The 16,911-nt window shown below is 39.0% G+C and overlaps 1 protein-coding gene across 5 annotated transcripts in view; it reads left to right on the forward strand.

Annotated features, from left to right (window-relative positions):
- RAD51B (RAD51 paralog B) overlaps positions 1-16,911 on the forward strand; it is a 321,371-nt gene that overhangs the window by 120,685 nt on the left and 183,775 nt on the right. For all 5 annotated transcript variants that reach the window (XM_015864831.2, XM_015864833.2, XM_015864832.2 and 2 more), the window contains exon 8: positions 11,805-11,901. In XM_015864831.2, the coding sequence (XP_015720317.1) occupies positions 11,805-11,901 (97 nt within the window). The remainder of the gene's footprint in view (positions 1-11,804; positions 11,902-16,911) is intronic.

The following is a 16,911-nucleotide window of genomic DNA, read 5'->3' on the forward strand; positions in this document are numbered from 1 at the left end:
ATTAAATGTGTTGAACTAATAACACTACTACTGAAAATTTTTCTAGTCGCTGCATGGTTCTGGAGCTCAGACAGAACAGCTATAGGCATGTGCCATAACTGCCTTATGACTGCAGAAATTGTGTGTCTCCATACTACATAAGCCATTTTGCAAATTAGTGTAGCCTAAAATATGGAAGAGTTTTTACTAAGTTTTGAATAAATTTGAGCAATTATCTTTCACCTGTCACACACACACACTGCTCTGCTGCTGCACCTTGAAGTCCAAGCATTTTGTTGTGAATTATTTTTATCATTGTCTGAAGACCTCTACAAATTCGTTCTATCCTTCCCTGAGAAGGTCTCTTCTGGGCTACTGTCTCACCAGTGAGTGGCATAGCAATCCCAACTCATAGCATTCAACAGCTTCTGTTCTCATGTCCCAATTGCCACATCTGAAGATACATTTGTAGTCTTACTTGAACAGCCTGTTGCTGTTTAACTCCTGGTTTTCCACAGTGTTTGCTGTGAAAGTTAAACAGTGTACTGAAAATATCCTGTCCCCAAACACTTCTTTACCCCAGGCTTCCTTTCTCATGTGTTTGCCCATATAGACCCGATCTCATTTCTGGTAGAGTCGAAGTGGGTGTCCTCAGTTATCACCAACTTCCAAATGAAATTATCTTTTTTCTCTCAACCTCTTTGATAACACCTTTGGGTTTGGATTGAATTGGTTTTGTGTGATTTTATTTGGATGATCTCAAATGCTATTTTTTTCTCTGTTAACCAAAGCCAAATGGGGATGTGTCATGCTGTGATCTCAACACAAAAATGACTTCTTCCATTTTTTCTGAGTTCACTTTCTGTTCTGAGTCCTAGTTTTCAAAGAGCTTTCCTCTAATGATTCACATTTCCATTTTAAGTAAGTTAGTTATGTAAATAGAAATTTGTCATTCTAAAATTTGAAAAAGCTCTTATTTTATCGGGGAAATACTAACCGTATTTCTTATTAGTAGGAGAAATAGGATGCAGAGGCCAAGATATTCCAGAATTTTAGCAACACTATTTTGAGCCATAAGATATTTTCCCCCATTTTCCCTCCCAGCAAATATTGGTGAGAAGAGACATGGCTGATTTACATCCCCTCTCCTCTTGTTTCCTCTGGATAATATCAGACCAGACATGTTTGGAAAACAATAATGCGCACTCATGTATTTTGTTCTGCTTTATTATGGACTGTTTATCTATAAGCTGTAGACTCTCTCTGCATTATTTGTTTGTCATTCCCGATATGCTTTTGTGGAATAAGCACTTAGGATAACCAAGCTACTGGGTAGCAAGGCTTCACAGAATGCTGTAAGAGATTTCAGAAAGTGCCAGTAAAGCTTCATAGCACATTGTACCACTGTACATTGTAAATAAGTTGCATTTCTTTTTAGGATAAATTCCTTAAGAATACCGTAGTTGATAAAAATGTGTTAAGCATTGTTAGCAGTAGGAAGTTAAAGTTTAAAGCTCTTACGTTTCAATTTGCAAGTTTAGGAGATGGAAGAAATGCACCCACGCAATTTTCCCTTGCGTAAAAGTATTGCAAAATATTTCAGATATCAACAGCTGGATGGTAAAACTTCCAGTTCAGTTGGGCTAAAAGATGCTGACTACTAAAACAGCCTCAGCCTGGTAGTCAGACTGCTGTGTGCTTAGCTATAGCTGGCTTATTTTTCAAGTTTGTTGCATTTTCAAGCTGTCTGGAAGCTATTGATTAGTTTGAAATACTACAGGTATTTTTGGTAGAATCAGATTGCTGACAAAGTCACGGATTAGGCTGAAAAAGGTGTACATGAAATTCAGTGTTCATAATGCACTATTAATGTGTACCTACAGCATGTAGTATGTACAGTTCACAGCTGTTCATTCTCACTTATTCTTTCATATATTTCTGAGCCTGAGGTCACAGAGAAACAAAACTTATGGTGGCTTAGGAGAGGATGTTGGCTTCAGCATATGGGTGTTTTGTTTTCTAGATGATTTCTGCTCCCTTTCCCAGCTATTGCATCTGTAAAGGATGATAACTGAATTTTGTTTGATAATTTGAAGTAACCTTACAAGGGCCTTCCTTGTACTGACTGACAAGTTTGTTCCTTCCTTTCTTAATAGCTACCACATTTTGTAAAAGATTATTGGGGTATTGCTTAGTCCAACTTCTGTGCAATAGCGGTTACTAACTCTACAGACCTGTTAAACTGCCTTAGACAAATTGCAGATGGAATCATATATCCAAATTCTCTCTTCCTCTTGTCTTCAAAACTGACTGACTGTTACATACAGTGAGGTAAAACTGCATAATGATTTAAGGATAGCCATTATAGATCAGTATAAATAGCCAGTCTGTGTCCAAATTGCATTCAGTGAAAATCAGCAACTATCGCAACACAGCAAGTAAAGAAAACTCTTTAATCAACATTGTAGAAGAAGTATGCCATATAATCCTAGACAAAAATTACTTCACTTCTGTGACAATGATAGAAAACATTGAGCACTGAAGGAAATAAGCCATGTGATGCTCTCTGATGCTTGTACTCATCTGCCTGTAATGGCTGATTAAATAGAGGGCAGTTTTTGGACCAGGGAGAGCCAGTACTCCTGTAGTCCCCTGTTACCTGCTTAAAAAGTAAATGGAAAGGCTCCAGTGCTGCAGGGCAGGCAAACAAATGTGGTTTGTAGGGGAATTAACAGTGAAGTGCTGAGGGGAATTCTAGCACCTCCTGAAGCTGCTTTGTGCTGCTTCCTTGTAGCACCAAAGTGAGTAGCCTCAACAACCACTGTCTTCCCCTCTAGAATGTTGCCACAGTGCCACAGTGTGAGATAAAATGGGGTTAGGGAGAGTGTTTTAAAACAGCTTTCAGAAAAGACGTGTAATTACAGCAGCTCATTGAGTTGTTTCACTTTGCTTAGAAGACATGCGTTTGCTGTGACCCACTGTCTTGAAGGCCTGAAGGAATTAGTTGGGAGGAATCTATAGAATTAATGAAATGAATGAAGTTGACTTGTGCCTTACATGCCTCTTCACACACCTCTCCAAACTTACATGTCTGTAATACTGGCTTTCTTATGGGCTTGTCAAAACATCAAATAAAAATGCTGGTATTGTGAATTATCTGCTTGAAATAGCCCATGAGCCCTAAATAGGCCTTTGTTAAAAGCATTTCATTAGTTTAGTTCTTATTCCCATTTAGTTGTTAGGGGAAAAAAAAAGAAAAAAAGAAAAAAAGAAAAAAAAAAAACTAGATACAGAAAGGTACAGAAAACAGATAAAAGCTAAATATGGAAAGAATTATAAATACACAGCTTGCTTAGATAGCTATTAGCTATTAGTTGGCTCTGAGGTGTCCTGAGATGTTCATTTGAGTGTGGGCCCTTTGAATCCACCTTGTGGATCCAGGGTTCAGGAGTGGTCGTAATGATTGTTGATACCTTTAGTAAGTCCCCTCCCTGAACATTTGTCTCTACCCCGGCAAACAGGGGTAACAATATGTTCATTCCCACAAAGGTATTAAGAGTTAACGTCACTGAATTTAGGAAGGACTGCATAAATTTGAGGCACTGGACTGTACAAGGGAGGTGTGTGGCATAAGATCTGCATTTGTCCAGCAAAAGCAAGGAGCATTAGCAGCTGTTGAAGAAGCTAGCAATTATGTATAAACTAAACTGTGTTTTTCACTGAGGAAAAGGGAAGTGTAGATTGTGACTTTCTTTCAGTGCTATTAAAGATCAGGAGTTGTGTCTAGCTTTCCTCTCAGTCTGGAGCATGGTGGTCTGGCAGAGCAGAAGTGGGACACTATGTTACTTCACCAACATTCAGGACAATACTGTTTTCTCCCATCTATCAGAAACAAACAGAACAACCAAAAGCCATTTTGCTGAGAGCACTGTGAGATCTAAGAGTGAATTCAAAATTTAACTTTTTTTTTTTTTTTAAGACTTTCCCCTTTGAGCAATGCTCTTTTGCTGCTGTTTGGAGAGTGAAGCAGGTCTTGGCTTAAGATCTGTCTGTAGGTGAAGTGTTTTCCTGCAAGGTATTCCCCTTCAGCTCAGCTAGAATCAGGCCAGAGGCTTTTAAGGAGGTACATAGCTGATTTAGAAAAGGAATAAGGTGAATTCAGGGAGCTGTCATAATGCAGAGGCTGCAGGGGAGGGCGGAGGAACGTCAAGACCTGTTGAAACTAATGCAGAGCTCTGGGCTGCTGGCAGGGCTTGAAGGAGTGGGGCATTTCTTCTTGGGGGATGGCTTACACATGTCTCTGCAGACAGGTCTCTACAGGTTGTGGCAACACAGAGTACGGGATGTGAAGGCCTTCCGGGCACACAAACCCTTTTCATGGAGCAGGGCAGCACAAGGGTGCCGCAGTGCAGATTTTGAAGGTTACATTTGTGTTGGCTGCATTCCTTGTTCCCAGGGGAGGAAAGGCTAAAGACCTCAGGCTATCTCTGGGTGGTAGCTGTTTCAACTTCAAGGCATGTAGCTGCTTGAGAACAGCATGCTTTTGTTTTGTTTCTTTTTTTTCTCCTGGTGGAAATTTTATCAATTTATTATGATAATTTTTAGGCAATTGATGGAGATGTGAATACATACTTCTCCAGAATGAGACTTGCATAACTTTGTACTTTTCCTATGCAAAGCAGAATAAATTGGATGTAAATACAGTGGCCAGTTTCTGAAGGATTCCTCAGTTTCTTTCAACTCATATTTATACTCAGTGAAATCCAGTGCCTATAAAATTCCTTCTGCTGCTGTGAATTGCCTTACTTAGGGAGGAAAAAAAGTTCAGGTAGAGATACCTGGCAAAGCAGGAGCTGGAAGTCTAATAGCAGGAGCTAGGAACTCTAATATGGTTGCAGCAATGTGTCATCTGCACAGGTCTCTAATCTTCTTTCTTCTAAAAGGTGCTTGTGAGTCTTCTAGAGAATCATTACCTTCATGTTTTCATGCTGTTGGACTGCTTAATCAACCTTTTTTTCCCTGGTTGTGATGCTCATGAAAATAGGAACAGATAAAATAAAACTGAGGCAAGGCCAACACTTGCTGCTAGATTGCTTATTGGATTAAGAAGTGTTTCTCATTAGTTTATCGATGGTTTATATGTGTGTATGTCTGCTATTCAGGGAGTTGTGCCAAATTCTGTTGACACTGGTTGAGAATACAAATTCTAACATCTCACAGCACAGAGGGCTTGTCTTTGCCTTTAGTGAGGGTAGTTACCCTTCCTTCCTATCTGGAAACATCCACCTAATGTGAGTATCACAATTGCAGCCTAAGTCTCTGTCATATATAAATGTGTGACTTTTGTTTCAATTGATTTCTATTAGCAGCGATTAATAAATGTGAACACCTGTCTGTTGTTTATGTTGTGCTTTCTTTGTTAGCCCACAGCCATTTTAGTATAATAGGTAAATACCTTTGTTATTTAGGTCTTGGTCAAACATCAGAAGCATCATTTGATTTTGAGCACATTAATTTCATTTGTTTCAAGGTTGTTGTTTTTTTGCTTGTGATGTTTTGTCTCTATAGCATGCTTGGTGTTGTCTTCGTTCTTCCCTACAGAAACTCAGTGTGATGAGGCCGATGGCCCAATCAACTTGAGAGTATGGGACTTCTTGCTGAAAGAGTAGTAATTAGGTGTGGTGATTTGATTGAATTTCAGAAGACATTGGATTTTCTCTCTTGTATATATTTTGTATGCATCAAAAGTTTGTTTTCTTAGAATGAAGATATACACTTGTAATATATGTAGTAATAGTTGTGATGTAAGTACGCTTGATTTGGTTCTGGAGCTCAGGACTGTCAGTTTCAGTAGCATGGATACTTTTCATTAGAGAAACCAGCATTTCTGTGGGATGAGCCCCTGCTGAGCAGCGCTGCACTTGATGTTTTCTCCTGAAAACTCTCATTTTGTGTAGGAACTCTCAGTGTTTCAGTTTAGACTTTGCCTCTTTCTACCTGATTTCACTAAAAATGCTCAATTTTATGAAAAGTTTCATCATTGTGAATATTAGATACAAGTCCTGCTGAGTTCATTAGGAACTCTGAACAATTCTTGTAGCAAATAGTACTGATGCTGAAAAACATCTCCCTGGTGAAACAGGAGCCAAAGAAAAAGCTATTTCAGTGTGTAGCCTTGTTGAATGTTACAAAACTGCCCTGCTAATTTGACAGACTGGTAGTTCAGAAGAGCCCTTCCTCTGGATAGACTTATGCTGGTCTCAGGGAGCTGCAGCAGGTTCCTAAGGAGAAAGCTGTGGTTCTCACCACTGTTTTGAAGTATGCTGCCTTCACTCCAGTTTGCTCACTGTTCTCTTTTTCTGTTTCCAGGCTTGCTTCCTGCCCCATCTGGCTTTGTGGTATTGCTTGATGTGCTTTCCCTCCACTGGTGCCTATACACTGCACCATTGTGTTGACCTGTTGCTGAGTGCCTCACTAAAAGCTCTGTGCTTCAGGGAAAGGGAGAGGTTCCTTCCTAGGGACTGGTGTGAAAAATAGATGGGGAGCAGTAAAACTTCCTTTCTTTCTCCTCTAGCATGCTGAGTCAGCACCCCAGCCCTACTGACTGTCATTCTTCAAGTTCTTTACAGATGTTGAGTACAGTGAAAACCACAAAATACGTGAAATAATAAGGGTAGAGTAGTTTGAGTTTATTGCAAGTCTTTGTGTGCTTACTCCTCCAACTCAATAGGAAGATTTTAATAAGTGTTTTCCTAAATAGTGTTACTTGCAAAAAGCAGAGTTCTGCTCTATTCTTTTAACAAATGGCCATTTCATGAAAGGTTGTTTTTTCTTCCTCCTCTCTTGGTACATTCCAGGAGACTTTATACCTTTGCTGGTAACTGATTGATAGTTCTGCACTGTGCTCCCTTTAATTTTGCAATAAACTAACAAGGAGGCTGAGACCACAAAGTTTACAGAAAATGACTTATTTACTCAATGGGATTTACAAGGATGACAAAGTCAGATTTAGTAGTTCCAGTGTGGTCCTAGGAAGGGCAGGAGGAGTACTTGAAAAACTGTACTGTGTAAATAATCAAACAGAAAATAGTTTGTTTATTCTTCCACATAAAGCAATCATATTTCAATTCCTAGGCCGGCTCTATCCCAGGACCTGCAGAAGCTTTCAGCATATGCAGGAATTACACTATTCCCAAGAAAAATTGGTGCTGGGAGCTTACGTACCTTAAAATAAGTGTTTTAATTTTTCTATCGTACTTCCAGAAAATTGACATTGAAATTGGCATTGTGCTGAAATCACACCACCGGAGGGAGATGTTATTTTTACCATGGATTAATCTTAGAATTAGCAGTGACCTGTCTTAGAACAGGAACGCTGCTTTCCTAAAGAATTTCTCGTATCCATTACTATACAGGTGAGGGAGATAATCAGAGAAGCAGGCATTTTTTTAAGCTGTCGAAAATTAAGAACTTGAAAATGCGTTCCCGTTATCTCTCTTTGTGTTTCACTTCAGATGCTTCACCAACTGCAAGTGAACAGTCTGAAGGGTCAAAAGGTTTATTGACTTCCATAGGAAACTGTCTGGAGCAAATTTCCAGTGTTATTGAACAAACAGGCTGAAGTTTTGGTTTCATGTATGGTCACAGGTTGAAGAAGTCCCATGATCTTCGTTTGGTGCCAGGGTATCAGGAATTAGTTACAAAACCTCCTTACCTGTTGCACATGGAAGGACAAAAATGTTTGCAGAGAAGTATCATGGTTTTCCTGACTGTTAGTGCCATAGGAAATGAAAGTACCTCTGATAATAAAAATATTTTGTTCCATTGATTGAAGCTGAAAATAGGAGCTGCTATTAAAATACTGTGTAATTTAGTGTGATAACATTAAAACATTATGTAGCATCTTTCTTGTTGTTGAATGTTGTGCTAGAAGAAAACAAACATGTGATGGGCATTGAACCTCTCAAGTGAAAACTATGCTTGGCTGGTAATGATGTCCAGTATCTGTGGAAAGGAACCACAACAGAGGCAACTTTTTCTTACCTACTTAGACCATCTATTTGGCAAGTCTCCTGTACTAAACTGGGTATATCTGATCTGTACTTCAATGGCAGATCTCCAAGGAAAAGATGAGGAAGTGCTACTGTTAATTCAGTGATAGACACTCTTTCTAGTAAATCTGCTTGGACTTGTGACCCTAGTCTGTTTTCAGGCACTGTTCTGTATTGAGAGCTGGTTTCTCTCAAATATGACCTCTAACAGACCGAAGGAAAATATTCTAAGCTTCATTCATCTGACATGAATCTTTTTGTAAAATATGGAGAGTTATAGATCAGAACTGAGTACTGAACGTTCTTCTTTAAAATATAAGTAATCATAGAATGGGTTGGGTTGGAAGTGACCTTAAAGACCTTCCATTTCCAACCCAGTGCTGTGGGCAGGGCTGCCTTTCACCAGCTCAGGCTGCACAGGGCCCTATCCAACCTGCCCTTGAACATTTTCAGGGACAGGGCATCCACAGCTTTTCTAGGCAGCTGTGACAGTGCTTCATTCAACTGCCCTATGAGTAAATAATTTCTTCCTTATGTTTAATATAAATCAGTCTTCTTTTAATGTAAAACTACACCCATGAAGAAGTCACACAGCTGTGACTCCATAGCTCCATATCATTTTTGTCTACCTGTGTATTTTCTCTATTTCACACTCTTTTTTAAAATTCTCTGAATATATTTCCTTCCGTCTCAAATGATATTCATGTATCCACGACAAAATAATGGAATTTAAGAACATATTTTAGATTGATGAAGGAGAGTTTGGGGAAAAGTTAACTTATTCTTTAGATGCAACACTGGAGTCCTGTGGTATGAATACTCAGGACTTTAAACAATCCCTGTAGGATTGGAGAGTGCTGAAGAAGTGCAGCTTTGCATGCCAAAGTATCATTGACAAAATGTTTAATCTAGGAAAAATTAAATAAGCCTGTGCAGTTTCCAGTAAGGGTTCAGTCATTGGAGTTTTGAGGCTTTATTAGAAGATGTATGTATCCAGGGAAGTTCTCTACATTAGATTGTCCTTCCTTTTTTTTTTTTTAATTTAGAGATGGAGGTGAATAGGAGTCTGCTTTTCTCCTTTTATTAGCTTATAGTTTGTGTTTGAGTCAGAGTTTGGAGCACTGTGCACACCTGCAGAGTGAGATTCAAACTGCTTTATGCACAGAAATAAATGTTGGTTGATGAACCTAATGAAGTTCAACACAGCAAAGTGCAAGGTTTTGCACTTGGGCTGGAAGAACCCCAGGTACCTGTACAGGCTGGGAGGAGTAGTCTTTCAGAGCAGCTCAACAGAGAAGGACCTGGGGGTCCTGATGGGTGAGAAACTTAACATGAGCCAGCAGTGTGCTCTTGCAGCTCGGAAAGCAAATGGTATCCTGGGCTCCATCAGGAGAGGGATGGCCAGCAGGGATAGGGAGATGATTGTCCTTCTCTACTCTGCTCTTGTGAGGCCCCATCTGGAGTACTGTGTCCAGGTATGGAGCCCTCAATACAAGAAAGACAGAGAACTGTTGGAAAGGGTCCAGAGGAGGGCCACGAAGATGATCAGGGGCTGGAGCACCTCCCCTACAAAGACAGGCTGAGGGAGCTGGGCTTGTTCAGCCTGGTGAAAAGAAGGCTGCGGGGTGCTTTCAGTACTTGAAGGGAACCTATAAACAGGAGGGGAGTAAACTCTTTGAACAGGCCAATAATAGCAGGACAAGGGGAAATGGTTTTAAGTTGAAAGAGGGTAGATTTAGGTTGGATGTTAGGTGGAAGTTCTTTACTAGGAGAATGGTGAGGTCCTGGAACAGGCTGCCCAGAGAGGCTGTGGATGCCCCGTCCAAGGAGGCGTCCAAGACCAGGTTGTATCGGGCCCTGGGCAACCTGATCTAGTAAACATAGAAGTTTGGTGGCCCTGTTAGGCAGGGGGGTAGGAGCTTCATGATCCTTAAGGTCCCTTTCAACCTGGGTCATTCTGTGATTCTGTGATACAGGAATGCACAGCTGCACCTGATGGAAGAATTTTGTAGTAAATGAGACTGTAGAAGTGACGAAATTTAATGCCACATTAAGTGCTTAGTTAACAGCCTCTTGATTTGTACTTGTAGGAGAGCTGAATGTCTCTGTTGGTTCTGCCAACTCACAGAAATGAATAATAATTTTCAGTTAATTCCAAAATAAGCATTCTATACATGCATATGGCTTCATCTCAGGGGAAGTGTTCATTTTCAAGGTAGTATTTGAACATATATTTAAGCAGTGTTAAACTATCAACGAAGTCATGGAACTGAGAATATTTAATTCCCATCCTCAAAACAAGCTAGTGAGGAGCATTTACTTGGCTAGGTCTGTGCTTTTTTAAAGTCACTTTTTAAACAGGTGTCTAGGATATTGTCTGTGTTGAACGGTTATTGAAGGACACATCAGAAGCTAAAAAATAAATTCAGTAAATTCAAAAGTGTATCCAGAGGAAAACATAAAGGGTAGAAAACTGTGCAGTCCTACAGCTAACAGAGCTGTGGAGATCCCAGCTGAAGAGGAAACCAAAACATCTGAAAGATTAAAGAGATGAAAAAAAAAAGCAGTTGAATTTCTCTCATTTGTTTTTTATTTTGATTTTTCAAGTGTGCAGAATTAGTTCTCTTTGAAGGAGAGCAACGATAAGTCTAAGTTGTTTCAGTCTTTTTGTGCCTTGTTTTAAGAATGTACTTTAAATGTGGTAGCTTTTCTTTAATATGTAATACATAAATAAAATACATGATGGAACAGTATAAGATTATCTTGGCACAGGTTTGGGATGACTGCATGGCTTACAGAGCTTTTGACACTGGTGAATAATGTGATCATTGCAAAAGTGTGCCAGTGAAAGCTTCTTATCCCACCAGTATGTATGTGTGTGGAGGTTTTTGTTAGTGTGCTCTGTTTCAGCACATTTCTTTTAATTAATTTATTTAATTTATCAGAGGATAATAGTTATGACTATATATAGAAGACAGTCTATAGCAAGTGATTCACCACCTGCCAACTGATGCCCAGCTAGCCCCTGAACAGCAGAAGGAAAATAGATGAACTCCCACCCCTTTCGAAACTTTCTTCCCATGTGTTGTCATATGGTATGGAATATCTTACTGGCCAGGTCAAGTCAAATCTCCTGATTCTGCCCCCTTCCAGGAACTTTTCCCCCTATTGTCAGTAGAGCAGTAGGAAAAACAGAACCAAAATATAGCACCATACCAGACACTATGAAGAAAAGTAACTCTGTCCTATCTGAAACTAAGAGAAGTATTCCAGTTTCCCATTCCCCTGTGTCAGATACAATTGAAAACATGGTGTTTCACAGAGTTTGTCAGGAGCGGAGACTGTTCTTAATACAAGTATGAGAATCATCTTGATTCTTTACAAGAACAACAAAAAAACCCTACGTACTATCATTCCTAGGATGTGTTTAAGAACCGTTTGGATGTGGTGCTCAGAGATATGATTTAGCAGAGCGTTGTTAAGAGTTAAGAGTGCTATGGTTAGGCTGAGGTTGGGCTTGATGATCTTTGATGTCTTTTCCAACCTAAGTAATTCTATGATTCTCTAGCTTCTATCAATCATCTTAGCAAAGACCAGTTGTAAATGCAGAGGCTCCAGCCACACAGAGGTCCAAAACTGGTGAAGGTCAGAGCAGGGGATTGTCTGAACACTGCGCCTGTGCCTGAAGTATTCCAGTCCTTCCTGGGCTGCTCTCTGCCTTCCTAGAGCTATAAAGATTAATTTCCCTTCCTACTTCTGCTTGTCTGTTTGCAGGTTATCTTGACGAATCAGATTACCACATCGTTGAGCAATGGCCTTGCAATCCCAGCAGACCTAGTGTCTCCAGCTCATGATTTGTCCCTGTCTGAAGGTAAGAGATCCCTCTTATTAGAACTGAAACTCTATACCAACATGAACCCATATTGTAACTTGCAGACTTTGGTATGATGTATAGAAGTCTTATGAGAGCCAGGTTATCAAGCCTAGCATAAAACAAAGGGAACAAGTTACTTTTCAATTACTTCAAAAATCAAAACAAAACAAAAAACAAAACAAACAAACAAACCATGGATCAAAACAACTATTAACTGACCCTTTCCTAAGGGCCTGGAACAAATTTTCAAGCTTTGTTCATTTGTAATCATGTGTTACTTGACATTCTACTTTCGTTTGCTTATATTAAGATGTTACTTTTCTCCTTCTGGAGCTGTAACTAGAGTTAACGTACAGGCTAGGTCACAAATTTAATTTTTTTAAAGATTATTGGTGATTCCAAAGAGAAACAACTGAAATCAAAGGAAGAACAGTAAATGTTCATTCCTGTCCCTTTTATTATGCTTGTCCAGTTTTTCAAACCCAGTGCCTCAAGCTGCAAGTCTCAATATTGTGTGAATGTAAGGAGTTTTTTGTGTGATGCCATGTACTGCTTTACTTCTTCATGTAATGTAAGACAGTAATTTTGACTCTTCCCACTTGAATAGCCAGAGTGCCCTCAATTAGGGACAGATACAGAGGAGCTTGTTATTTAGAGTTATGTTCAATTGTAGGTCTAAATATATGATGATAAGCAATGCTCACATTTCCTGCAAAGGCATTATAGTTGTATGTAGAAATTCTACTTTGTATAATATGTTTCTTTATTTCCTGTCTTTCTCTCTTCACTGAGCTCTTCATTTGGTGGCTTTTGTCAGGTTATCTTTGTTCTGGCTGATCACAGCAAGCTTGTCTGACTTAATGTAAGAAAGCTTGGTGGCAGTGGTTAAAGGGGCCATTATTTCTGTAGCTCAATAGATGAGAGGAAGACGTTGGAGATATGTTAAATGGAATATCAAAGAGCAGCAAATAACTCCTCTGTTATGCTTTGACACTGGCTGATGTGTTCTCTTAATAATTTTGTCAATAGGAGCCTGGGCAAAACATGGCTTAATAAGTAATTCTGAAATTGTGCTTGTGGGTTTTGGTGGCTCCATCTACTGATAAAGCATCTCTCAATTTCATTGCTTGAATTTCACTCCCTATCTCTGACAGAGAGTTGAAATTTGGTAACTAGATTTGGAAGGGAAAGGCATCATTTTTCAACTGTATGATTTCTTTCTTGGCACAAATAAGTTACATGTTACCTGACTGTATTCCAGGGTTGGTCTGATATTCATAATATTTACTTCTATTTAGCAAGGAAAGAGTAGTTAGGTGAGTAGTCCATGCACACAACGCAAACATGTTGCAGTCAGGAATAGATGCCAGATTCATGACTGTGCTCTTACCTCATTCTTCCTTTTCACTCATCACTAACTTAAGCTGAGTTTGAACCAGTGACCTAGATGTGAAAGGACCCGTAACACATTATTAGTTCTGTAAGCAAATCAGACCTCTTGGTTTGTATATGTCTAAAATGTTGTTTTAATCCTATCTGAAATCAGTCCTTTGCTGTAAATGGTTTGCTAAAATGGTGATCTCTCTTAGAGGCAGAAATGAAAATTTTGTACTGAATGTGTTGTTAGACAGAAATGAAATGTTACAGTGGCTTTTGTTTTTGCTTCTGATCATGCTTTGGAAGGGAATTTCGTGGGTTACGTGTTAGATTAGGCAAGGAACCAAGGAAGCTGTTCATTTGATGTGTGACAGAAGGTTAATCTGATGAACAAGCTGAAAGGACATTGTCAAGCTGTTTCAGGCTCAAAGTTTGTCTTCTTTAAAATCAGACTCTAATACATGTGTCCTAAAAACATCAGATGTTTATGAGAATAATAAAGGCTTTATAAAAGCAGTGTGAATTGTAAAATCTCCCACTCTTAAGTAGCAGTGTAAGAGCTGCTGAACTGTGCTTATTGGTATTTCTTGTAGGAAATGGTTGTATTCAGCTAAATGCCCAGATCTGTGCATACTTCCACTTTAAGACAGAAAAAAAAAAATGCTTAGCTTGCTGCAAATTAATGTTGAATAAAATAGGAAAGTTTCTGTACCTATGGACTGAGTCCTTACATTCATTTGGTCTTTACGCGTTTGCCAGATTATCCTCTGAAGTTTGGCATGTTTCTCTGCCACTTTAAAAGTTTCAGGCACACAAGTCTGTCACTTCTTTTCTGAAAGACAAACGCATTTAGTACACATAGTGTTCTTATGTGGCCTTCTTGCAAACTCTGTCATCATAGGAGATAGACTTGATGGAACGTGATGTGAATGCTGCTGTTTGCCTTTTATGCTTGCTTTGAGGATTAGCTTTTTAGCTGTTCTAGTAAAAGACAAGTTTAAGATACCTTAAGATTATTTTTAATTGTGGAGATGGTCAGAGACCAGCCCTCGACTATCACTGGACTTCAGGAGGTGCCCTAAGGAATTATTTAAATGTGTAACAATTATACCTTACCCCCAATTAAAGTAATCATCTCTCTAATAATGAGAGAGTTTTAAGCTGTATTAGGCTAGAAGATTAAGCCGTTATTTGTGACTGTGACTGTATTATTTTTGTTTTTGCACAGTTTACGTGACTGGATTTTACCTAATATAGAGGATCTTTAGAAATGAATTCACAGGCAGTGTGTTTGAGCACTAGCTGGAAGGTGATGTGTCTGTGTTTTGCAAGTATTAGTCTTGGAAAGCCCAGGTTTAGCAAAATTAAGCATATTGTTCTGCGGTACAAAGAGATAGGACAGTATGACCTACTTGATGTCCTTTCTAGTCCACTGGTGCCTATCCTATTAATATATCTGTTAGCTGCAAGCTCACACTTCCTCTTGCAGACACCAAAGATAAGCCCTGTCTTTCTCAGATCAGGAGTGTGTTGGCATGAATGAGAACAGAATCCTCCTTCCTCCATGTACACTGTACATCAAAATGGAAGGCAAAAAATTTCTGTCTCAGGCTTCTTCAGTCTCAGCTGGCACCTTCAAATATTTATTTGAAAGATCAGAATTATTTTGTGTTCAAAGTTGTTTGTAAACTCATGCTAACTCTGGGGAGGCCAGCGTTCAGCCGTTTGCCATTTGTGTTCATCAAGCAGTTTGTCATATGCTTGCAGGTTTTTGATGCGCAGGGTGAGCAATGAGTTTAGTCTGACCTTTTCATCTTTGTTGCTGTGATCTTGAATTCCTTTAAGATGTTGAGCAGAAGTACTGTAATATCTCCCACCCACTGAATTTTCCTACTAATAATCATGGGGTTTCAGTGTATGGGCAGAACATTTTAAACTGGAACATTTGGCTTCTCTTCTTTGCTTTGCTTTGCCCCTTTGTCTATCAGATCGTTGAAGCATCTTACTTCAAGCCTTGACTTAAAAGGTGTGAGATATAATTTTTGCCAATTTTTGTTGGTTTTGTTGTTAGTAAGTTTTCTTTTTCTTTTAGTTTTTCAAGTTATTCTCCTAGGGAAAGCAGTAAGTTGACCTGGTGTTCACCTCAGAGTAGGATCAGTTCTGTCTTTTACTACTTCTCTTCCTTCAAATCCCCTTTTTTAGTCCTGACGCTGGATGGGGAGAAAACAACAAAGGAATTTTCAAGAGAAGTGAGTGGGCCCCAGAGATGAGATTCTGTTGTTTGGTTTTATTTTATTTTATTTTATTTTTAATTTATTGATTTATGTGTATGCTACACTTCAAGTTAGACCTTCAAGTGACTTAGTAAAAATTAAAAAGAATATTCTGGAGAACCCAAACATACCTGTTTTGCAGGAACTGTGAGCTTATGAATAGAACAGCTGTTAAACATGCTTCTAAAACACTTCTTCCTTCTAGCTTTACAGCTAATGCAGAATAATTCACGTAGTACTCCAGACTTATATGAATTCAAATAAAAGTATAATGCTTTGACATGCTTTAAGCCTCTAATATTTTAACCACATACTCTCTGTTGTAGGCTGATTTACACATTTTTTTATGATAAAGGAGGTGGTTTCCCTTGCATCAGTGAAATGAAGGAAAGAAACCTAAAATGATAAAACTCATAAATTAATATCTCATCTTTTTAATAAGAAATCCACCCTGGCTTTCTGAGACCCAAATATTTGGGAATAATTACTAAAAACGGTGTTTCTGTTGTTTTTGTTATGATTATGGAATAATTTGGATGTGTGGAGATCTCTAGGCCTGTTTATGAAGCTTGAGTACAATTTGTAGTATAGTGGGAGAATGATCTTTTTACTACAACCTCTTATGTAAACCCTGCAGTGGATTTTAAATGTGCAAAAAATCTATGAGTACAAAAAACACTAGAGATACCTCCAAGGTAACCTGGCAATGAATTCCAACAATTAATCCACATTCATGCATACCAGAGAGTACATTACCTAAGACTGCTGGGATTGTGTGAACTCAGAACTAAAACACATCCCTGAAAAGGCAATAGAGTTCTCTGTTTTTTGGTTTATCTTGGTAAGCCTTTTGCCCTTTACTGTCTTGATTGGGCAGGGAAATATAGTAAGATTTGTGTCTGTTTGTGCTTCCCAATATGAATTGCCACCTTCTGTGTGATTGTTTTGTTGCCATTCAGGCCCAAGTCCAAGAGGGACTCCATGCTGGGATAGCAGAGCTGGATGAATCCATCTGCTACAGAGTTGTGCATCCAGGTCTGAGCCCTGAGGGTCTACAACTTTATGCAGGAGTCAATCAACTTGCTCAACTCGATTCTAGTTCATATGAAGTGTAATGGAACAGGTGGACTTGTTTCTTTCTAATTCTTTATTGTGCTGCTGGACTTCATGTCTCAGCTGTCTTCTAATAAACTGCCCTAGCACAGATAATTCTCATTGGTACATGTAAGGAAGCAAAACAAGCAAACAAACAAACAAACAAACAAAAACAAGAGAGGAAAAAAAAAAACACCTGCCTAAGATAAAGGGATTTCTTTCTTGTGCTTGGACTGTGTTAATGTTTCTGGTAACTTGTGCT

Source organism: Coturnix japonica, chromosome 5 (genome assembly GCF_001577835.2).
Source record: "Coturnix japonica isolate 7356 chromosome 5, Coturnix japonica 2.1, whole genome shotgun sequence".
Lineage (NCBI taxonomy): Eukaryota > Metazoa > Chordata > Aves > Galliformes > Phasianidae > Coturnix > Coturnix japonica.